This window comes from Panthera pardus, unplaced genomic scaffold (genome assembly GCF_024362965.1).
Source record: "Panthera pardus isolate Hobbes unplaced genomic scaffold, ASM2436296v1 HiC_scaffold_19, whole genome shotgun sequence".
NCBI lineage: Eukaryota > Metazoa > Chordata > Mammalia > Carnivora > Felidae > Panthera > Panthera pardus.
This window is the reverse complement of record NW_026526754.1, coordinates 9462543-9487289: the sequence shown is the minus strand read 5'-3', so window position 1 is coordinate 9487289 and position 24747 is coordinate 9462543. Positions and strand designations below refer to the sequence as shown.

General features: G+C 42.5%; 1 protein-coding gene across 2 annotated transcripts in view; it reads right to left on the bottom strand.

Annotated features, from left to right (window-relative positions):
• Positions 1 to 24747, bottom strand: part of WWP2 (WW domain containing E3 ubiquitin protein ligase 2) — a 149877-nt gene that overhangs the window by 39600 nt on the left and 85530 nt on the right. For both annotated transcript variants that reach the window (XM_019455404.2, XM_019455405.2), the window contains 2 exons: positions 19518 to 19645; positions 7194 to 7404 (listed from right to left, as the gene is read on the bottom strand). In XM_019455404.2, the coding sequence (XP_019310949.2) occupies positions 7194 to 7404; positions 19518 to 19645 (339 nt within the window). The remainder of the gene's footprint in view (positions 1 to 7193; positions 7405 to 19517; positions 19646 to 24747) is intronic.

The following is a 24747-nucleotide window of genomic DNA, read 5'->3' as shown; positions in this document are numbered from 1 at the left end:
TTGACAAATAATTTTGCAAATAAATTTGGCAAGGCAGAGAAAAACAGTCACCCTTTAAAACATAGTTGGTGGGAGCAAAAATGGGTATACTCTTTCAAAAGGGCAATTTGGCAACTTGGTCGAAAACTTTTCCTCTGTGGATATCCTTTAACTCAGCGGCTGTGCTGCTAGGATGGATGCTGAGGAAATAAGTATGTGTCAAAGATTTAACTATAAGCGCATCTGTCACAGTACGTGACATGTTCTACGAAAAATGGAAACAACCTCAATGCCTCTAAATGGAGGATTAGTAAAATAAATTATGTTATTTCTATAATAAGTATTCACTTATCGAAAATAACATTATATGGGACGCCTGGGTGGCTCAGTCGGTTGAGCATCTGACTCTTGATTTCAGCTCAGGTCATGATCGGTTCATGGGTCCGAGCCCCGCATCGGGCTCTGCGCTGGCAATGTGGATTCTTTCTCTCTCTCCCTCTCTCTGCCCCTCCCCTCCTCGCGTGCGCTCTCTCTCTCTCTCAAAATAAATAATTATTTTTAAAAAAATTTTTAAGAAAATAACATTATAGATGATATTAACTTGTCCAGATATTTATAATATGTTGCAATATATAACATAACATGATATATGTAATATAATATAGTATAATTATATAATACATTGCAAGCTAAAATAACAGGCATAATACAAATTTTTGTTTAAAAACATATAAATATGCTATTTTTCATTAAATCTAAAATGCCATCAATTATATGATTTAACATATCACTGAGAAAGAAAAGAATACTGCCAATTAAGCTTGCATATTACATTTTGATTTTAAAGTTTAAATGTGAGATAACAAGCATATCAAAATCAACAAAATGTAGAGGGTGTGTGAAAATTTTTGCGACGTCAGTGTAGGGAAGAATTTTAGACAAGACCCAAATGGTACATGAAGATTAACAAACTTGGCCACTTTAAATTTTGAACTCCTGTACAATGAAAGATAACGTTAAAAAGTGAAAAGACAAGCCACAGACTGGAAGAAAATATCTGCAATGTATGTAATTGAAAAGGAAGGAGTCCCCAGCTTATATTAAGAAACCTTACAGATTAAAGAGAAAAAGACAAACGGTTAAATAGAAGAATGAACAAAAATGTATGAACAGGCAACTCACGAAGAAGGAAATCAAAGAACCAAATAAAAACATGTGAGAAGAGGTTCAATGTCAGTGGTAATCAAGGACATTCAAATTAAAACCACAAAGAGATACACCACTCGCAGACATTAAGCTGGCCAAAATGAAAAAAACAAAAAAAATCTCACAATTTTAAGTTTTGCTTAGTATGTATGCTCGTGGGATTGTGAGAATCGGTGAGCAATTTGATAGTATCTACTAAAATTGAAGATCTTCAATCCCTACAGTGACATTCCAGGTCCAGCATATGCCTTAAAAGAACAGACACACAGACAAAAAGACATGCACAGAAAAACTTCATTGTAGCGTTGTTTTTAACTGTGAAGAGATAATAATATAAAATATGAAAACATTTATTTATTGTTATATCATTAAATTTACAAATGGAAGATATAAATTACATATAAAATATTCTAAATATGTTTGTTAAAATAATATAGATGTGTAAATATATGTTTACATAAATTTTTATATTTTATATTTATATATCAGATATAGGGTAAGTATAAATAAATGTGAATTATAAATAAAACGCTATCTATTCATACTATAGAATACCTTGTAGCACTTTCAATGAATGTACCAAGTTCCACCTTATCTCTGTATACAGGGAAGGGAATCGGGAAGAGGCTCACGGAGACTTTCTAGCGTATTTGTAATTTCTTCATCAAGAGGTTAAAAAAGGGAAGTCTGTAGTAAATATAGCATAATGCTAAAATGTGATACAGCTGGGTGGTGATAGGTATTTCTTACATTACACTCCATTCTTATCTGCATGCTTAAAGTATTTTATGATAAAAAAATAAATTTTAAAAGCACAAGCTGTAAGACGATCAGATTTTGGTAGGCATGTTTTTATGTGTATGTGTCTGTATATGTGGTCCTGGGCACATTGCTTAAAAGGTCTCCCATTCTGCAAATGAGGATAAAAGCAGCTACCACACAGAGCGTTGTGAAAACTGCCCCAAATAATCCATGGGCAAAACTTAGCAGCCCCTACACACCGTAAACGCCGAACACATGTTAGCTATTACTAATGGTCAGGAAAAAACACACACAGTCTGCAAAGCACCAATGCTTAAATCTGGGTGTTTGTTTGTTATTGTTGTTCTTCTTTCTTCTCCGTTTTCTTTTTCTACTTAGAATCTTTTTTAATTTTAAATGCTACTGAGAATGTGAAATCATTTACCTAGTCATTAACAAACACTTCTCACTCCGTCTCCCTAGAAGCCAGGTCCTGTGCTAGGAGCTGGGGATACAAAGATGGAAGTAACGCTCTCTGCTCTTGTGGAACTCTCCAGAAAGTGTAGTAAAAATGGATATTCATAATCACACATGAAGAGATACACATAATAGTGTGAGAACATCTCACGGGCCAGCCTTGGACAACAGAAGAGTCTTCGGAAGTAAGGTTTCCTTCTGAGATGATGAGGAGGAAGCCAGAAGCATGCACTATTCAGCATTACCTAAGCATGTAATAATCCTTGCACAGCCAAGAACTAAACCATATTCAGCAAAAAAGGCACCGAGTCTCCCAGTATAATCCTTTAATCTGGTGCTACTCAAAGCATAGTCCGCGGCCCAAACTGTTACTGTTTAGCAAAAAAAAGTGCAGAAGTTTCCAAGCATTTAGAAACTTTTGTACCAATCTGGCATTGCCACAACATCTAAATTTATGTGATTGGTGGATAAGTAGAGAACAAAAGTATAAGGATTCTTAACGGACTGAAAATAAGAAAATAAAACAAAAAAGGCAGGGGTGGGGGGGACTGGTTCCACACAGTGTAAGAAATACTGTTTTAAAACTCCTTGGGTAAGGATCTTTGGCGAGTGCCAAAAATGAGTTTGGAATGAAATGCAATGGCAGCGGCTGGTTTATAACTTAGCAGAGAAGCTCCAAATTCCGACGTCTCTTAAAGCTCTCTACAAACAAAACGTCCGAGAGCTCTTAGCAGATTATCATCCTTGACGGTGTCTGAAGGAGCACCTGGAGAAAAGGGCCTCTGGGTCTCCATAACCGGGTGTGGAGGCAGGGGAGATGGCAAACCCAAAAGATCTAGAAAACACCCCTCCTCAATTAATTCTACTTTGAGGCAGGAAACAGACAGGCCAGCCAATGACTGCGGGAGAAAAAGGACGGTGTGAAATGGCAGTGCTGAGGTAAGTCGGCAGTCCAAACACAACGGCCTCCCTTATGTAAGAAACCACAGCAGAGTGCAGGCCGCCAGAGGAAAATAATGTGCCTCTGTGCGCGAGGGACTGAGCGAGCTGCAGAGCCCAGGACGCACTTAGAGTTTATCTAAGCCATGTACGCACGCTCTGTTAATGAGCGTTTGGTTCCCAAAGTGGGCTCGGTGCTGATAAAAAACAGATGCAGGGCCAGCTGATCAAAGTGGCCTCACTCCCCACCGCCCACTGCCTGGACCACTATCTCACCATGTCTCCTGAGCCTTCCTGGCACCCCCTTCTTTGATGCACATTTGCAACCTGAAAATGCCACACCCTTCCAGTTGGCTTCTTTCATGCTAATTAAATTTCAAAGCACAGAAAGCTGGAGGGTTTGGACGCAGAGAGAGAGAAATGGGACGAGGGGTGCCCTGTTTGTGGGCTTCCACAGCCCAGCCTCCAGGAGCCTTCAGTCCTTAAAACATGCAGACGTGTGTAACCTCTTCAAGACCAGAGTCGCAACTATCGCAGAAAGGCAACACAGCAACCAGGAAGATGGGCCCTTGGGATCCGCAAGTGAACCTGCTCTATCGCTCAGTTGAGCAGATGAGGTTGGGAAGAGACAGTCGGCTGGATGCCTTGATAAAGCAGGGCTGCGTGGCTCAGAAATGCCTTAGCAAAGAGGACACACGCCCCGCTGTATCTGCCAGTGACAAGGACCCCTAGTGAGCAGGGAAGAGCGTCCCCCACCCTGCGAGAGACATATTTCAACCCAAAGCCAGTCAAACCCAGTGGGTGACAGCCTTCCACTGTTGCCTCTGGGAAGAAAGTGCAATATTCCCGTCACAGTTGCTATTTGAAGCATCAAAGAAGCAGAACACATTCATGCAGGTGGAAGAAAAAAAAAAGATGGCACTTAAATTTATTCATTACAAATACATCTGGGGGGCCTACTTTGTGTCAGGCTCCTGTCACCATGACTTTTATAGCCCACCGGGGCAGAGAGATGCGAAAGAAGCAAATACACTTTGTGAGAAGAGTTACAGTAGGCACGGCAGTTTGACCTTGTCTGCCAGGGATCAAGGAAGGATTCCCAGGGGAAGTGCTGACTGATTAATGGAAAAAACAGTGAGTGTTAGGAAAGAGCGACCTGCACGGTGAAGGGTCCTAAGTCCAGAGAAAGGGAGGTCCATCTGTCAAACCAGCCTAAGTTATTAAGGCTGGAGCTTAGAGAGCAAGGCAGAGAGAGTCTTCCATGGAAGGTCGGAGGGGTAGGTGGGGTCATATGGTGTGGGGCTTTTTAGGCCTGATTAAGGATTTGAGAATTTATCCCCAACGACAGTAGGCAGCCATGGTAGCATTCTCGGTGTGAAATGTCATTATTCAGAGGTTGATTTAAAAAGGTTAAAATTACGTTTAAGAAAAAAAAAAGGGGGGGGCGGGCGCCTGGATGGCTCGGTTGGTTGAGCGTCTGACTTCGGCTCAGGTCATGATCTCACGGTCCGTGAGTTCGAGCCCCGCGTCGGGCTCTGCGCTGACCGCTCAGAGCCTGGAGCCTGTTTCAGATTCTGTGTCTCCCTCTCTCTCTGCCCCTCCCCCGTTCATGCTCTGTCTCTCTCTGTCTCAAAAATAAATAAACGTTTAAAAATAAAAATAAATAAAATAAAATAAAGTAAAATAAAATAAAATAAGATAGTTAAAATTGGTCTCCTGACTCCTAAAGCCAAGATACCAGGAGTAAAGGAATAACCGCTCTTGTCTGGATCTCCTGAACTTGTAAAGAAGCTGGTGTGGTGACGGTAGGTCTGTGACTTGGAAGGGTCACTGCAGGCGGCATGTCCTCTCCGACCTGCCATCACAGAGCAGTGAACCGGAAACACGCCATCCTCATGCCACACACCCAGCAGTCCTGGTGGCAATCTCCAATCTCCTGGGCCTGAGACAGCCTGCAAAGTACTGAGCTCCCTGCTGTCTTAGGGGTTGCTGCCTTAGGATGGAAAACTGGGTCTCAATACCCTTCTCCGGACTGTCATACATGTCCCACACAGGGGACCCACACGCGGATCTCATCACATTCTAAATGCTCTAAGGAAAAGAGAGTGTTCAAACTCCACCTCAGAAGAGTGTTCAGCCTCTGGCAAAGGTGGGGGTGGGGAATCGGCTTCCCTGGGCTGCTCCATCTGCCAAACTCAGAATAAAGAGTGTTTTCAGAGCCTGGAGTTTTCCAGCTGCCTGGAAACAGGAAGAGCCCAATCCCGGAGAACAGTAACCCTCACACACACCCTACATAAAGACATGTTGAGCCATTAGCCCTAATTGCCTGTGACTGACACAGGAGTGAAGCCGGCCTTCCAGGCATTTGCTCAGCAAAAAGAAAACAAACAGCTCACAGGGGACACGAGCAGCCATTTTCTCTCCTTTCTGCCAAAATGATTCTGCTCTGTTCCCCCCAAATTACAGCATACAGATTTGAAATTACAAACCAAACAAAGGCCTTTCTAGTATCCTTTACCACATATAAAAGAGAAAATAAATCTCTGTAGGGAAGAGCTGGACACAAGCAATTGGTTATTAATCTTCTCGCAAAATCAAAAACTTCACAAAAACTTTTCAGAGCCACCTCTCAATACCCCAATTCTCTCCAGGTTTGAGTTATTAGAAACTATTTGCAATACTCTTCATTTATTCATCATACTTTATTAAGAAATATGTTAGGTAGTATGCCAAATGCTAAGGATGTGATATGTATGTGGTAAAAATCACATCTGCCTTCAGATTTACGATTTTTGTTTCTAACAAGTGGGTTTTCTAAAGAGGCTTAAGAACACATGGCATATTATACATCAAGCTAGAGACAATGCGTCCTTCCCCTTTCCCTTATGAATTAATTACAAGGGTACAGAGGACCCACCTACATGCCACGACCACCACCACCACCACCACCACCACCACCAGCCAGACCACAATGACTGTGGTGATACGGACACTGGTTTGTCAGTACCAAACTGATAAACTAGGATGGATCCTGGGACCACAATAGGACGGGCCCTGACTATGACTGGTAGTTGCTGAGATAAGACTTCATTTCTCAGTTCAGAACCATTCCCTTCCTTTATGGCTCCTTCACAGCCAATTCAAAAATATTCACCGATTGGAACATCCTCCATTGGGTGAGCACTTCACACATGCCCTTAACTTCCTGGAGAGCTATGCATGATTGTTAATCCCCCCTTACACAGACGGTAAGCCATTTGAGCAAGGTCACATAGGGTCCAGTGGGGATTTGAAGCCAGATTGATTTGATTCCCAGGTCCATGCTTTAATCTCTATTTGCTACCTAGTCAAACTGGAACTTCCCTTGGTCTTAGTGGGGCCATCTTCTTATCATCCAAGGTCTTTACTGTCTAAACCATAGGATGGCAAGAAAACTAGTAGTCCATGTTAATTACCATCAGCCCCGGCTACAGGAGTAATATACAGTAATATTCAGAGACTAAAGCCCTCTATAGACTGTTAAGATAAAGAGAGAAAAGCTGTTTTCTAAGCAGGATCTAGGCAAACACCCTCCAAAGACTAAGGAAGGCAAAATGAGCTCCTTGTTCCATAAAAGCCACACTCTTTTTTCCAAGTCGTGGTATAAGGTAGCATTGATTCTGCCCCTGATGATTTAGATTCTTTTTAAGATTTATGGAGAACGAGCAGGTCTTCTACACCTCCCTCGCTCCTATGCATGGCAGCGTCCCCAGAGACCACGAGCCACGAGGTAATAAATAACCACGTTGTTTCTGTCCTAGCGAAGGAGCCTCAGATTTGAGTGGGGGTAGCACTGCTGGAAGGCTACTCACCCAGCAGGCAGAGCATCAAGGGCCTGAGCAGACGCTGGGAGCTGCTGTGTGCCTGAAGTGTTGGGCTCCTCGCCTTCCGCCGGTGTGGCTGGAACAGGGAGAGACACTGCAGTGGGGTTCGGGGTCACACTCGACACCGCAGCAGGCGAGGGTGCCACACCAACAACAGAGGACTCTTCAGGATCAGTGGCTGCAGCGGGTTCATCATTCACTGGAAGTACAGAAATCCTATTCAAGAGATCGACTCAGACTTGTGTTCACGTTTACTAGATTTTTCACTTAAAGTGGTAACATAGTACCTTATAATTTTACCATGCATGTATCTGGTGACAGCAAAAAGTTCTACAAAACATAACTTTGGAAATGAGAGCAAGTCAGTAATGGCCTGTCCCCACTTCCTCCCCACCCCCACCAAAAAAAATCGGGAGAGGGATCTGAAATAAATATATTAAGTGTTACCTCTTTTTTATACTTTCATTGAATTTTTCTAACATATTATGATCACATATTGCAATAAAAGAGTAGCAGGAAGGAGGGTAACAGGGAGGTGTGTTGGTGCTAAATGAAGCAAGCCAATGCCACGTTTATAGGGTCATATTCCTCTCTTTAAACTTGTCATTTGTCTGCTGGGTACAAATGGTAACTTCCTTCAAAAAGCTCTCTCTACTCGCAGAGGCCAAAATTTCCAACAATGTGTTTGTTCTTTCAAAGACTCATGCTCAAAGTACGGAACAAAGATGAATACTGCAGATGAAAAAGATGGGCTCTAAAGATAAAGGACTTGTCTTCAAGGTAACAATAGACAAAGAGAAGTCAAATAAGCCTGTTCCGAGTCTCCTTATTTCTCCATTTCTTTATTTCTTTGATGACCACTCATGTTCACAAGGACTCTAAGACACTGCAATGTCCTCCCACTCCAAAAGGGATCAAAGTTTCCGAAGAATTCTGCGAAAGTAGATAAGCCATAGGCAGAGAATTTTCTATATGTGATTGCACATATGCACATTTATACTAGAATTTTGTAGGAAAACCTCTTAGGTGTGATTTCAGCTCATCTGCCTAATTCAGAAATTCTTTTTGCGGTTTCAAATGCAACAAACATACTATCTAGATTCTTCTTACACACTTCGTCTGACAGGAGCTTGCTACAGACCCATTCCATTGTTGAACAGAGGTACCCGCCGGCAGGTTTTCCTCATGTTAAGTAAGTGGATTCCATTAACTGATCTTAGCCCCAGCCCCACGCAATGCAGACTAAGTACCCGGCCACCCCCTTTCTCATCCACCTTCTCCAGTTAGAAGGCCTGCTCTTGCTTTAATGCTTCTAGGCCCTTCCCTTCTTATCACCAGGCTGCTTTCTTCTAGGTATCTTCTTCTACTGCCTCTCCTCAATAATGACAGCAGGAACGGAACAAAATAAATCAGATCCCATCAGACCAGCGCACTCAGCTTTCCAATAGAAGTGGTATTAGTTAACTTGTACAGAACCCCAGTGTATGCCAGGCAAAGTGCAAAGCGTTTTGGATTCTCTCATGTCAGCCTCACATACAACCGTACACATTCGGTACAATTAATATCCCCAGTTTACAGTTGTGGCAACTGAGGCTCAAAGAGGTTAAATAACCTGCTGAGGTTGACGGGCACCTAATTCACACCCTGACTGCCTGCTTCCAGAGCCTGAACTACTCATTTACCATGCTCTGCTTCTCCCTCTTGGCACATCCTCTAAAGCAAGCCAAGATTGTAACAACTCTGAAGCAACCATATAATCCTCTTGGCTAACCTGAGACTGGTAACCAGCTGAAACCAAATTTCTTCACAGGCTGTGATGCCGCTTGATCTTAAGAAATGGAAAAGAGGGGCACCTGGGTGGCGCAGTCGGTTAAGCGGCCGACTTAAGCTCAGGTCACGATCTCGCGGTCCGTGAGTTCGAGCCCCGCGTCAGGCTCTGGGCTGATGGCTCGGAGCCTGGAGCCTGTTTCCGATTCTGTGTCTCCCTCTCTCTCTGCCCCTCCCCCGTTCATGCTCTGTCTCTCTCTGTCCCAAAAACAAATAAAAAACGTTGAAGAAAAAAAAAAAAAAAAGAAATGGAAAAGAGCCTAGGGACTACCTGTGATCAATCCATTTGCTTTCTCCCCAGTGTATGAAATACTGTCTGGCAACATCAGCTAAATTAGTTGTTTAATAAATGGCTCCATCTCATGCAACTGGTGTTTCCCCAACACAAATGCGAGACTTCATACTTCTATTTCCTATTCTATCTCAGCCAAATTAGTAAAACACAGCAGATGACAATTCTCTTCATGCAAATCTATAAATTTTACTCAATTCCAATACAAAAAAAAAAAAAAATCACATTTTTGAGAACTAAATAAATTCACTCTAAAAGTTATAAGAAAAACTAGGGGCTCCTGAGTGGCTCAGCTGGTTAAGCTTCGGCTCAGGTCATGATCTCGCAGTTTGCGGGTTTGAGCCCCACATCAGGCTCTGTGCTGACAGCTCAGAGCCTGGAGCCTGCTTCGGATTCTGTGTCTCCCCCTCTCTGTGTCCCTCCCAGCTCACACTCGGTTTCTCTCTCTCTCTCTCAAAATTAACATTAAATTTTTTTTTTTTTTTAATTTTAAAAGTTTTAAGAAAAACTAAATGCAGAAGAACAGCCACCAAAATTCTAAAGAAGAGTGTTGTGGAGGGACGGGTAATTCTCTAGAGTATTAACACACCATCAGGCCACAACAATTAAAACAATGTGGTACTGACACACAAATAAGCAGATGGTGATGAAATTAATAAGGAACTCCAGAAACAGAATTAAATACACGTAAGAATTTAGTACATGACAAAGGTGGCATTTTAAATGACTGCAGTAAAGAGATTATTCAATAAATATTGCTGTGATGACTGGGTAATATACTGGGGGAAAAAATGAGTTTTATCCCTACCTTACTCGTTACATGAAAATGAATTCCACATGAATCCAAAATTTTGACATAAGAAATGAAACTTAAGAGGAAGTAAACAGAGGAGGTTACTTTTATCTCAAAGTGTAAAAGACTTTTTGAAGTATCACACAAAATCGAGAAGACATAAAAGATGGATGAATTCAACTACATTAAAGTTTTTTTTAATTTAAGTGGCAAAAAAAAAAAATCACAAGCAAAATCAAAATCAAAGAAAAACCAGTTGGGGAAAATTATTACCAACCCATATTACAGACTAATGGCTAATTTCTTTGATATGAAAAGAACCTCTACAAATCAATTAGAAAAAGACCAAAAACATGCACAGACACTTCAGAGTAGAGGAAATACAAATTACCTCTAAATGTATTAAAAGATGCTCAATTTCAATTATGAGATGAGAAATGTAATTGAAGACTATGATGAAATACCATTGTTTAACCTATCAGATTGGTAAGAACAAAAATAGTTAATCGCACGCTCATAAGGGTGTAGGAAGAACTGGCATTTTCACCTATCACTGGTAGGAGTAGAAATTATTAGAACATCTCTGGAGAACAGCTGGCAATATTAAAAAATTTAATTTTTTTATTATTTAATTTTGAGAGAGAGAAAGATGCGGGGCGGGGGGCGGGGGGGGGGGGGTGGGCAGGCAGAGAGAAAGAGAGACACAGAATTGGAAGCAGGCTCCAGGCCCTGAGTTGCCAGCACAGAGCCCAACGCGGGGCTCAAACTCAGGAATGGTGAGATCATGAGCTGAGCCAAAGTCAGGCGCTTAACCAACTGAGCCACTCAGGCACTCCATCGATAATGAGAAATTTAAATGCATTCATAGGGAAGTGGGGGGGGGGGAGTGGGGATGGGTGTGGAGAACAGAGGTGGGGGAGGCCTGTAGATGAAATTAAAACAGCCATGAGCCAATAATATTTAAAGACCGGGGTTAGATTCATTATAATATTATTTTTACTTTTATGAACTCAATGTTTGTGACACAGATGGACTTTGCATACCTCCATCAGGAGGCACAGAACATCTGGTCATCACCCTTTGGCAATGCCAGCAGCCGCTGGGGATTATTACCTAAACGTAAATTGGCTGTGGACTGCAAAACAGTTATATTCTAATTCTATCATTGCCTGTAAGAGAAACTGTCCCTCATCAACTCTTTGGCTACCTTGAGGTTCAGTTTGTAAAGAAAAGGCAGGAGAAATGCTTGAGTCTTTCCTTTTACTCACTGGTCTCCAAAAATGAACAGTGAAATTCTGTTCTGTGTAAAGATCATTCATGATGAGCTCTTGGATTTAAACATATTTAAAATAGTCAAATCCACGGTGATTACTGTTTTTTTATGAGACTAAAATTGTCCCCATCTCTGGCTGGGTTTAGCAGAGAAGGAAAGAGGCAAAGCTCTTCAAGTTTGCTTCAGATTCTATGCAAACATTTCTAAGATAATTATTAAATGCGAAGGTGCAGAACAGCATATATATTATGCTACCGTGTATGTGTGTGTGTGTGTGTTTTCAAAGAATATGTGTGCATATGCTTGTACAGTCAAAGAATAGCTTTGAAAGAATCATAAGGAACACAACAGTGACTGCCTCCGGGGAGGAAACTGGAGGCTACAGGACTGGAACAGGAAGGACCCTTTACACTGTTTGAGCTACTTATACTTTTAAAATTTTCAGAATGTACATGTACTACCTGTTAAAAATAATTATTATGAAACTGTCGACCAGGAAAAGAACAAAAGCAGAGGCCCATTTTCCATGCCAATGGAAAAGACCCTCCAATCTAGTTAGAAGGGTTCCCACCAGGGTGCCTGGGTGGTTCAATGAGTTAAGCAGTTAAGCGCTGACTCTTGATTTCCACTCGGGGCATGATCTCACGGCTCATGGGATCACCATCCGACTCTGAGCTAAAGCCTGCTTGGGATTCTCTCTTTCCTTTTTTCTTGGGTTCTCTCTCTCTCTCAAAATAAATAAATAAATTAAAAAAAAAGAAAAAGAAATCCATTTCAAAAAAAAAGGGGGGGTTCCCACCAGGATTGTATCTGTCCACAGACCCACCCGAGAGCCTGGGATCCACCACAGTAGCTCATCTGTTTTGAAGCTTTGTGCTATGCTTTGATTTGGAAATAGAGTATGACAGCCAGGTATCCTCGAGCTGACAACTTTGTGTCCATGCTTATACTCTTCTGTTCTCAAAAAGTGTATGTGTGTGTACACATATACACACATTCTTAGAACGTGAGAGCTTGAAAGAACCTCAGAAATAAATCCACCCATCACAGCTTATATCCAGAAGACACTGAAGTTCAGACAATTAACAATGAAGTCACTGGCCTACAGTCACAATGATAAACCAGTGAGAGTCCCCTAATGAAGCCATGAAGTGGCTTCAATTAGAGGAAAAAAACTGGACTGAGAAAGACAAGAAGTTAAAATTTAGTCATGCCTTACAGAATTGCTGTATTTTATAGTTTAGCTCTATTCAAACTATATTGTCAATGTTCTCTATTAATCCTAATGATGTGATATACACAACTTACCTCCCCTCAAAGACTACATCCTTCTTGAGAACAAGGGAAAATTTGTTTCCTTCATTTTTCACTACTTCCACTCTCTGTCTCCTATGACCTTGCCTACACCCCCTTGCTCATTTCAGCCCCTCTCTCCACTACTTAGACGAGACTGATCCCCTTTGTGGATCCCACAACACCTGTGGTCCCAGCTACTCAAACACACAGCCCCTGTGACATCTGCTGTGCTGGTACTTAGGAAACAGTGTCTTGAGCTTCTTTTTTTAAAAGAGATTATAAGGCAGAAACCTTATTTTATAATTCTTTACACCATCCATGGTGCTTACCAAAATGGCATTTGACAAATATTTGTTCACTAAATACTTGCTGGACTAAATCTAATAATCTAGGGAAAGAAATCTGAAATAAAACCACCTGATATTTATGTAACACTATCAATTGCAAAGCAGTTTCTTTCCTTTTCATTTTTATTTTGGAATAATTTTAGACTTCTAGAAAAGTTGCAAAGAGAAGGGAACCAAAAATAATATAAAAACAGGGAGACTCTTAAATACGGAGAACAAACTGAGGGTTGCTGGAGGGGTTGTGGGAGGGGGAGGGGCTAAATGGGTAAGGGGCATTAAGGAAGACACTTGTTGGGATAAGCACTGGGTGTTATACACAAGGGATCAATCACTGGACTCTACTCCTGAAATTATTGTTGCACTATGTGCTAACCAACTTGGATGTAAATTAAAAAATAAATTAAAAAAAAATAGAATATCTAAGTTTTCAAAAAACAAAAGTTGGAAAGATAGTACAAAGATAGCAATATTAGGGGAAACTGAGTCAAGGGCATATTATCTTATATAAGCATAGCACATTTGTGAAAGCTAAAAAATGAACACCAATGTATTACTATTAAACTTAAGACTTTATTTGGATTCGCCAGCTTCTCCACTAAGGTCCTTTTTATGTTACAAGAACCAATCCAGGATCCTGCAGTGTCTTTAGCAAATTTTTTTTCATTAGCCCATTTATCTGCCCAATAGCTCTGTGAGGAAGATGCTATTCCCATCGTATTTAAGACAAAACCGAAGCTCACAGAGGTTCCACCCAGACAGCGCCACGCAGGTAGCAAACAGCAAAACCAGTATTCAAATCCAGAATACCATTAAGTAAAAACAACGGAGGGACAGGAGGAGAAGTGAAGATTGCTTTGACGGCTTTCCTGTACCAAGACGACAGGGTAAATGGGGCAAGTAGGTAAAATGGCAGTTGAATGGCCTCTGGTTTCCACAACAAGGAGTATTTCACAAGGTTCCCTCTGTGATGTTGGTTAAACACTCTAACTTTATGAATCAGATATTCATTCAGGGCTGAGACATACTTGTCACAGTTAGCCAAAAAAAGATCAGGATTTGTAAATTCTTGTTCTTAATCCCGGACATGCTGCCAGCTCACTGTGTGTTCCAAGATCTTCAGGTGTGTGCAGAGTAGTGTGGGGTTCTTGGTATACAAAGCCCCCACATCCGGGCATGGCGAAGGCAACTGCCAACAATGGAAACTTTTTAAACTGAAGATCAGCTCGTAATATACAATGCACAGTAAAGCAGTCACTATCTCTTGTCCATGAAACACAAGCAATGTATTTCCAAGGCAATGGACTACTCAGTTCTTCCTAAGAGCAACCAAGGGGCGCCTGGGTGGTGCAGTCAGTTGAGTGTCTGACTTTGGTTCAAGTCATGATCTCATGGTTAGTGAGTTCAAGCCTCGCATTGGGCTCTGTGCTGACAGCTCAGAGCCTGGAGCCTGCTTCAGACTCTGTGTCTCCTTCTCTCTTTGCCTCTCCCCTACTTGCACTCTGTGTCTTTCTCTCAAACATTAAATAAACATTAAAAAAATAAAATAAAAAAAGAGCTAGAAAAACCTTTCATAATTAGCATGACACAGGGTGGGTGAGGCTTATAGAAAGAAAAACTAAATTAGATAGAAAAAAAGAAGAAAAATTAGGTGAAAAACAAGAAGAGAAACTTGTAAATGGACAAAGCCATACCATGTTACCTGATGGGAAAATTTAGTCCTTTCCTGGCTAATTCACCCAATTTCCATTTACATCCCACCACGCTTCTAAAAACTCAAAGTCTGAAATTTGTTTTGAAAATGTATAAACTACCAAAGAATATCATGGAGAAACAGTTATAAGGCAGGACTAGCCCTTTGAGACATTAGAAAAACATGGCGCACCTGGGTGGCTCGGTCGGTTAAGCTCTGACTTCGGCTCAGGTCATGATCTCACCGTGATCTCACGGTTCATGAGCTGGAGTCCCACTTCAGGTGAACATAAGCCCTGCTTCAGGTAGAACATGAGCCCCACTTTGGGTGAGCCCCGCTGTGCGTTCTCTCTTTCTCTGCCCCTTGTTCACTTGTGTGCTCGCGCGCACGCTCGTGCTCTCTCTCTCTCTCAAAAAAAAAGAATGTTCAGGCATAATTATTTTTAAATTTTCTATCTCCTTTTCTATAAAAGCCACAGAAAATGAGAGAAAAATGTAAAACCACACATGGGGGTAAACGTACAATCATAAATGTAACAGATAAAACGTATACCTAAGTACTTCATATATATTGAGATGGCTATTAAAAAAAAAATCAGGAAACAAGTGTTGGCAAGGATATGGAAAAACTGGAACACTCATTCATTGCTAGAGGAAATGTAAAATGGTGCATCTGCCATGAAAATAGTTTGAGGAATGCTCAAAAAGATACACAGAATTATCATACATAAAACCCATCAACTCTACTCCTAGGTTTATGGTCAAAAGAATTGAAAGCCGGGATTCAAACAGATACATGTACACCCCTATTCACAACAGCATTATTCAATATTATTCAAACTAGCCAAAGGGTAGGCACAATTGTATGTCCATCAACAGCTGAATGGATACATAAAATGTAACATTCACATACAGTGGAATGTTATTCAGCCTTAAAAAGGAATGAGATTCTGACACATGGCTACAACATGGATGAATCTGGAAAACATGACAAGTGAAATAAGCCAGAGACAAAAGGAAAAATTGTTCCACTTCTATGAGGTACCTAGAACAAATAAACTGTTAAAGAGAGTAGAAGAGAGGTTACCAAGGACTGGTGTTGGAGGGCAGATGGAAAGGAAAAAAATACTGTTTAAAGGGTACAAAGTTTCAGGGGCTCTTGGGTGGTTTGGCCTAGTAAGGAGCCAATCCTTGATTTCGTCTCAGGTCATGATCACATGGTTCATGAGGATCAAGCCCACACAGCTTGGGATTCTCTCTCTCCTTTTCTCTCTGCCCCTCCCCCACACTCTCGTGTTCTCTCTCTCTCTCTCTCTCTCTCTCTCTCTCTCTCAAAATAAATAAATAAGCTACAGATGGATGGATGGATGGATGGATGGATGGATAGATAGATAGATAGATAGATGGTACAGAGTTTCAGTTTGGGAAGATGAAAAAGTTCTAGAAGTGCAGAGAGGTGGTGACAGTTGCACAACAGTGAGAATGTAATTAATGCCACTAAATTACATACTTCAAATGTTTAATGCCTATGTATATTCTGCCACAATTTAAAAAAAAAAAGCAATCTCTAACATACAAATCTCTAAAATAAACTTCCAAATATCAAGAAAAAAAATCAAATTCTATGAAAAAAATCACACAAGAGGAAAGAAACGGTGGAGCAACGAAGAACTGAAAACATGCGATTAGGTTCCACAATGAAGCGACACTTAAGAGCTACTGGCAAAATGATAAACCAGTATTTATAAGGTTTCAGGAAAAAAATAAACCTCATATACCATCTAATGGAAAATTCATACTGCTTTGGAATATATGATTGCTTCAATCCCTTTGGAAGGCAATCTGGTAACATACATCTGATCTCATTTCTAAACATTGGTATCCTCTGACTCAAGAACTTTATTCAGGAAGAAACAAAGCTGTGTGCAAAGACATTTGCATTAGGATTTTGTTTTACAACAGAGAAATACATAAGAATTGAAGAATGGGTAAATGAATATTAACTATGAAGTAGTATGAGGCCACTAAAAAAAAAATAAACAAGACAACAGATACATAGAAGCGTGTATAAAAAATAAGAGACTAAAAAAATCCCACATACCCATGCTACATAACTACAATTGTATGAAATTATTCATCAAGACAAAAGCTAACTTTGAGGTCTTAGGCACTCTATATGCTTTATATAATTTATTCCTTATAACAACTTTCTGAGATATAGACTCTTGTCCTAATTTTATTGATGAGAAAACTAAGGCCCACCACTGAGCGCGGCCAGCGTGACTCCAGACTTCATGTGCATGGAAATCACATTTAAGAGACGAGTAAGAGATGTAATTTTCTTGGTAAAGTTTTCAATAAAAGTCACAAAGTCACTCATGGCACACAAGCCTCAATGAAGTGCTATATACCACTCGTCTACTTCTCAAATGCACCACTTCCAAACCTTGGTAATATTAGGTTTATACAGACGGGCTGCCATTCACTTTCATTTTATAAAAATGGATACTTTACAGTTGTGACAACATGAAAAAAAACACCTGGAACTCGGTTCTGTTTTTGCCCCAAATGTCTTTTTCATGCATAACTGCAGAGCACAGCCAGAAAGGCTTGCTAAATCAATCTTGTGTGTCTGTGGAAATATTTCCTGGAGGCACAGCTCGCTGCCACCACCATTTTGGAACTGGTCCTCACAGCTCTAAGAGCAGAGTATTGAAGGATGAAGATGTCCTCATTCACGGCCGCAAACTCCCTTCTTGTCTTGTGCTGCCAAAGAGTGGGCTTCCGTCTGCTCCCCGAAGGGAAGGTAAGATCTTTCTGTACCCCTTGGGTAGACGTGAAAGAGCCTACAAAGTCCAGACTGGCTGTGAGGCAAAGGTGAAGCGTCATCACAGCAGAAAGGAGAGAGACGAGACGGAGGCCAAGGCCTTAGTATTTTAACAGGCAGAAATCCCCAAAACGCAACAACCGTCCCTCACAGACGGGTTCTGGGAACAGTCTAGGCATTCAGATACACCACCATAAAACATGCCCAAGGCAGCTTTGGCTTTCTGAGGACACGGCTGGCACCTGCCTCGTCTGCTGAAACATAATGTTCCTGGAGATAAGGATAACACACAAAGGTACCTAAAAATAAACATAGGGGAAACACAGATCTCTTCTGGTATCCAAGGAAAGTGACTCAAAGACCATCACCATATAAAGTCAATTTACCAATAGTTTTTTGTAAGAAAAGCAGAGATGACTGAAGGAAACCAGTGTCAAGGAATATAGACCCCTGAGAAACGAAGGGGTTGGTAGCCTGGCCACAGCCTCCAGGAAACAAGTGGTTCTGAAGAAACCAGTTCCCCTTCCCCATTTGTAAGGGCTGGCCCTCCTCCACAAGCGACTTCTTTCTCTAAGGGAAGCATGTTTACTGGTGTTCACGGAGCCGCATCAGGTGTTCTCTAACACAGTCCACAGCCACCACCTGGCCACCCTCTTCACACAGACTGGAGGCCAGGCCCCCGCCCCACCACCCGCCGTGGCTGCGATGACTGGATGTTCCAGCGCTTGGATATGGTGGCTGGCACAGGGACACCGGGAGGATGAGATGGTCGTCGCCTGTACTCCCCACCTCCAGCTCATCCTTATCCTTAAGGCTCAGGGTGAGCCAGCTAACTCGATTTCTTCAAGCAGGTCCCAAACTCCAAGGAGTAAGCCAGGCCACCACAGATACACTGAAACAAGCACAGGCCACTGCATCCTGCAGCCTGGTGCACATAATGGTATAACTAAACACCATAAACTATCAGACGGGCTCTGCAGCTCGCATCTATAGGAAAGTCACTAGAAAGTAACGCTAACCGATTTGTGCTACTCAGTATGCTGGTCTCGCAAAGAGGAGTAACAATACCACGGGAATGCTACGTGAACAGGCTTGCTGCTCCAGATCTCTGCTCTCTGGGCCACACCTCTGCTATCACAAGCATCTACAAAATTCGATGTCACATGCTGATTTAAACACCGACATTTCTACAGTTTATTGAAGCAAACACCCAAGTCCATTCCCAACTGCTTCAAATTAAAACAAATGAGCAAACGATCGGCCATACTAAAGCTTTGACGATTTTCAAGACATTTAGAAAAATGGACTTCTTTTTCCTTTCTAATTCGACACCGTCCTGATGAGACAGAAGGAAAGCATGACAAAAAATGATTTGTTTTGAAATAGGTCCTTCCCTTCCCACTTACAGAGAAGCAGAATCAAGGGCAGGAAAGTTTTCTGTGGACACAGAAGGGGCACCTATTCTCAAATGGGACAAATACTCTCACAGCCACAGAATGTGCCCTCCCCACCCCAATCCCATGGCACCTGGCTCTGCCCCTAGTCAGCATCCCAACCGATCCAACGGTGCCGCCATCTTCTCAAACCCAGCTCGGAGCAACAATACTTAGTCTTCTTTCTCCCTAGTCTGAGCATTTCCTTAAATTAAGGAAATAAAAAATGTATCATCTAGAAATAAGATACCCCTTGCCCCCAATACTGATAAGAAATGAATTTTAAAAATCAGTACTCTTTATTTTTGTGCAAAGTAATATTTTAGAAGAGTGTATAGAGTCATATGGAGAATAACCTTGGCCAGAGACAAAAGAAGATGGGCCAATGGAAAAGGTGATGGGTTCAAGTTCATTTCAGTATTGGAGTCTTCTCTCGCCCACCCTACATCCTGACACAGCAGAGTCCTGGCTCCATGTGAGCACAAGTTAGAAGCCGCTGCTTTCATTCAGGCTGGTATTTTGTGTTGTCACTCACCTGTGCCATTGGCCAAGCCATTGTGGGTTGGGTTCTTGACGGGCTGGCGGTGCCGGTTGCTAGTACCGGGGCTTTGCTCGCCGGTTGCTGTGGTTGTTCTGGCTGAACCACCTGAATGTCTGTGCGTCCTGGAAATTCAAAGTATAAAGCAGACAGACATAAGTCACTGTGAAAAAGACAGCAGTATGTCCCATCTAAGTCACCGCATTCCCTCTCTCACTATTTATTGGAAATAAGACCTTTAATAGCCCCTCTGGTCTTTGACTCAACAGAAGCTGGCTCCAAACAGAGAGACCCAGGTAAGGTTCCTTCTTGGTAATAACCCAGAAGGCAACTTTGGGTAAACTTTTCCACTTGAAGTAAACAAATCCAGAGTGAATTGCCCCCACATCTGAAATAACTGGCAAAATATCCTGTGACCATCACATTATTTTTATTGGGCTCAAATGTAAGAAATAAACAAGAATCACTGGACAGGCTACAGATGACATATTTCTCCCATTAGGCAAAAAGAGCCCAAAACTTATCCAAATCCATTTTCTCTATAGCTAGAAACATCCTGCCCTTGGGAAAGGAAGTCAAGAGGCACCAGACAGCCTCAGCCAATGCACAGGTTGACATGTTTTATGTAGAAAAGATGACTCCGTGGTCCATCCCAACAAATGAGGAACAATGCATAAAGGGATCTGTATCACAAGGAAAACGGTGGGATCCAGGAGCAGAGAATCTATCTGACAACTTCAGAACAACAGATAGTAGGCAGTATGTATTCTCACGATCCTGCTGTAGCCTGACTTTGTTCACTAGTGAAAATATCTAAGCCTCCCTGCCCTTCAGTCCAGCTGTTTTGTCAAAGGAGACTATTCTACTACTTAGTCATTATCTACTAGTTTTCAGCAGTGAGAGCATTTAAATATTATCCATTGAAGAAAGACCAATCTACCCCATGTGACATGGGGCAGTGAGGTTACTATCAACAATGAAAGGAATAATTACTCTACAAGTATATAATACGTGCTGAGCCTGAACATCATGTAACAGATATCCATGATGCACTGTGCACTTCACGTATTTTATCTCATTTAACAGGACAACCCTGGAAGGAGCTTACTATTATTATGCCTATTTTACAGATAAGAAAAAAGACAGAGAAAGTAAGCAATGGAGCAAGACTCAAATCCAAGCAGTCTAAGGTCAAGAGCCCATGCTCTTTGGTTGGAGGCTGGGGGTGGGAAGCCTGGACTTGAACTGAATCCCTCCCAGGCTATTCTTTCACGGGTCACTGGGCCAATAGAAAGCTAAAGAGCTCTAACGGAAAGGTCCCCTGCTGGGCTGGAAGGCTCCATACCTACCACAACACCTCTGCTGGTGAGACCCCCTCAATCAGCGTGTTGGAACAAGCCTGCAGCACAACAAACCTGTAGGTTCTCGGGGAGGGGGGGTGGGGGGAACAGGTGCCCCCACCAACCACCTACTCTAGCACAAGAAACAGACTTTTTCCAATAAGCCAAAATATCAATAGTGATTAAAAAATATGTGTTAATAGTGATTATCTTTGTTGTGAACACGAATTCCCTTAGCTTTTCCTTTTATGCTTTTCTAGTTTTCTTCATTGAGTTTGTACACATTTGAGTAAGGAAAAAGTCTTTTCTTGGACCAAAACTAGAAGCAAGGAAGGAAGGAAGGAAGGAAGGAAGGAAGGAAGGATAGAAGGGAGGAAGGAAGGAAAGAAGAAGTCTTTTCTTGGACCAAAACTAGAAGCAAGGAAGGAAGGAAGGAAGGAAGGAAGGAAGGATAGAAGGGAGAAAGGAAGGAAAGAAGAAAGCTAGCAAACCTTGGAGTTCATACCTAAAGACTGCACGACAGTTAAAAATGGATAGAGAGGGCACAAATGAGCTATGGAAATAAGGATTTAATTTGGACTCTCTTTTTCCATCTTATTTTTCCCTGAGCTAATTTCATAAATCAAAAGCTGTCAACCACACCTCAGTCAAGAAAAATATTTCAAACTCCCACATCACGGGAAGAAATGCTAGTACTGAACATTTTACCACAAGCCCTCATCGAAAGCAGGAGGAGTACAGATTAGTTCCAAAGGGAAAGACGGGTCTTCAGCCACTGGCAAATGTGTGTATATGTGTTTAAGACAGAGAGCTCAAGAGAGATAAAACTGGTTAATAGAAAGTTTATTTCAGCCAAGAATCCCCTTAAAAGGACAAAAAATCCTCTCTGATTTGGTACTCACAGCCCACAGCAGAGGGCTGTATCACTCAAGAGGCAGCAGGCTGTGTGGGCAGCATAGAAAATGCGACCTCAGTCCTGTCACACACACAGGCTCCAAAAAGCCCATGAGCACGTCCAGTCGAGGGCTCCTTGTCCCTCTACAGAGCAGCTGGGCATGACAGCAGGGTGGGCCCCACTAACTCCCCCTGACTCCTCCCTCCCTTCCCCGAAAGGGCATGCGGTCAGAGTTGAGAGAGAATAGTTTCAGAAATGTTTAACCACTAATGATAGCAGCTTGCCCTGAATGATGGGCTGCAGCAGGGCTGGGATTAGCCTGGAAACCAGGGGCAGCTGGGACCACTTGGCGTGAAGTGCTGCCTCCCTGGCCGCAGCTCACTGCCACCCCCGCCCTCCCCCGCCAACACACACACACACACACACACACACACACACACACACACACACACACACACACCCTTCTCCCCTCCCCTCAACACACACACACACAAACCCCCCCACCCTCAACACACACACACACACACACACCCTTCTCCCCTCCCCTCAACACACACACACACAAACCCCCCCACCCTCAACACACACATACACACCCTCCCCTCTCCCTTCAACACACATGTACACACACCCTTCCCCCTCCCCTCAACACACACACACACAAACTCCCACACACACACACCCTCAACACACACACACACACCCTCAACACACACACACACACACACACACACACCCATTGCCCAGATTCTTCTCTTGCCCCAAATCGGGAGTTACTACCTTTTTCACCTTGAATTACCTTTAATAGAAGAGTCTCAAAGAAGAGAAGGTCTCAACATTTAAGGAAAATCTTCCCTTCGGCAGTTTCCTCTCTTGGAGGATTCACTCAGCCCTTACAAGATGGGACTGTGTCGTGATTAAAAGCTGGCCCAAATGTTGAAACCACACACCATAAGCCAAAATAGTATCAGGACAAACGCGGGACGATGGGGTGGAGATGAGCTGGGCTCCACCACAGGCAGCCTGGCTTCAGCTCTGCCAGTGACTTCAACTTTGGCCCGATCCTGACACCATTTTGAGGGCAGGTGGGCAGCAGGGGTCGGTCGGGTGGGGGGTTATGCAGCTCCTGTGGTAGTCAGACGAAGATGGAACAGCACAACTCCACAAGCAGTTTCGAGTCACCTAGTCACAGAGACTGAGTTTTCTTCACAGCATGCCCTTCTCAGAATGCTGGCATGTCCTCACCTAAGTTCCTCTCTCAGAAACTGAAGCCTCCCTAAGGAGTCCAGTCAGGGCCAGGGCCCTGGAAATCTGTCTCCACACTCCTAGAAACAGATTTGTGGCACATGAGGTCCCCCAGACAGGGCTCTGGGCTGTCCCCTGGCACTCAGGCTCTGCCATTCACAGAGTTGGCCTCGGTCCTCAGCTGCACCCTGAGAGTCACAGCCTTGGTTGCTTTGGGACCTCTTGTATCGCTTTTCATGAAGTCCACTGAAAAGCAATCAATTATTATTTTCCTTTTAAGTTTTATTGATTTATTTGGAGAGAGAGAGCACACACAGGCGTACACTCAAGCAGGGGAGGGGCAGAGAGAGAGGGAGAGAGAGAACCCCAAGCAGGCTCCGCACCATCAGCATGGAGCCAGACGCAGGGTTTGATCCCACAAACAGCAAGATCATGACCTGAGGTGAAACCAAGAGTAGGACGCTCAACCTACTGAGCCACCCAGGTACCCTTCATCTATTGTTTTCTGAGCAATAAGCCCTATTCTAGGACCAGCAACAAAACAGAAAGGGTGCCTGGAGCTTCCAGATCAGTGAACATGTGGAGATGTGGGAAGAGCGGCGTGCCTGGAAAGCGCACGGAAGCTCGGCACCTTCCCCCACACCCCACCCTATGCATCTCTTCCATCTGGCTGTTGATTCATATCCTGTATCATACTCTTCAGTAAACCGGTGAGCACTAAGAAACAAAACCGGAAAGAGTCCCTGATCTCAAGGAGCTTACATCTTAGTGGAAATGGGGCGATTTGTAATTTTGCTCAGACACAAACTTGCATCACACCCTACAATGCTGACATGTGAGAGCCACTTGGCCAGTGAGTGAGCCTGGCTGACAACCTGGCACTGTCCTTCCAGTGCAGCTTTGTTGACCATCATCACATGGCAATAGTTGATGTGGAGTACTTACATAAAACTTTGTTTCCTTGGTTAAAAAATAAGGAGGGCAGCCCTAGCATTGGTACCATGAGTGAAAACGAAATGAAGAGTCCAAAAAAGTGATGCCTTACAAGCCAGAACACAAAATTTTTTGCCAAGTTATAAGTGGAATTCAAATTTGGTAGTGGCTCACAATTTGAGATTATTAAGTCTATCATATCCTTCACATGGAAATGGATTTTTAAAAACAGTTAGTGACTTCATCAAAATTCAACATGCCTACCCTTCTAAAAACATTAGCCAGAAAACAAAAAGACAATCCAGAGACTGGGGAAAAATATGTGCAAAATACATATCTGATAAAGGACTTAGATCCACAATATATAAAGAACTCTCAAAACTCAGTAACAACAAACCAGTATAACAAATAATCAAAAGATTTTAACAAACGTTTCACCAGAGATGATCTACAAATGGCAAACAAGCACATGAAAGATGTTCAACATCATTAGTCATTAAGGAAATACGAATTAAAATCAGAACGAGCCACCATCACATGCGTGTCGGAACGGACACTAAACAGACAAAAAACTGCCAGTAAAAAGTGCTGAGGAGGATGGATGCAAGCAAACTGAACCTCTCAAACACTGCTGGAGGGAATGCAACATGGTATAGCCACTTTAGAAAACGGTTTGGCAGTTTCTCATGAAGTTAAATAATGCATTTAGCATACAAACCACAATCCTACTCCTACATATTTACCCAAAAGAAAGGAAAATACAGGCTTCCCCAAAACCTCTAGGCAAATGTTTACAGAGACTTTCTTCCTTATT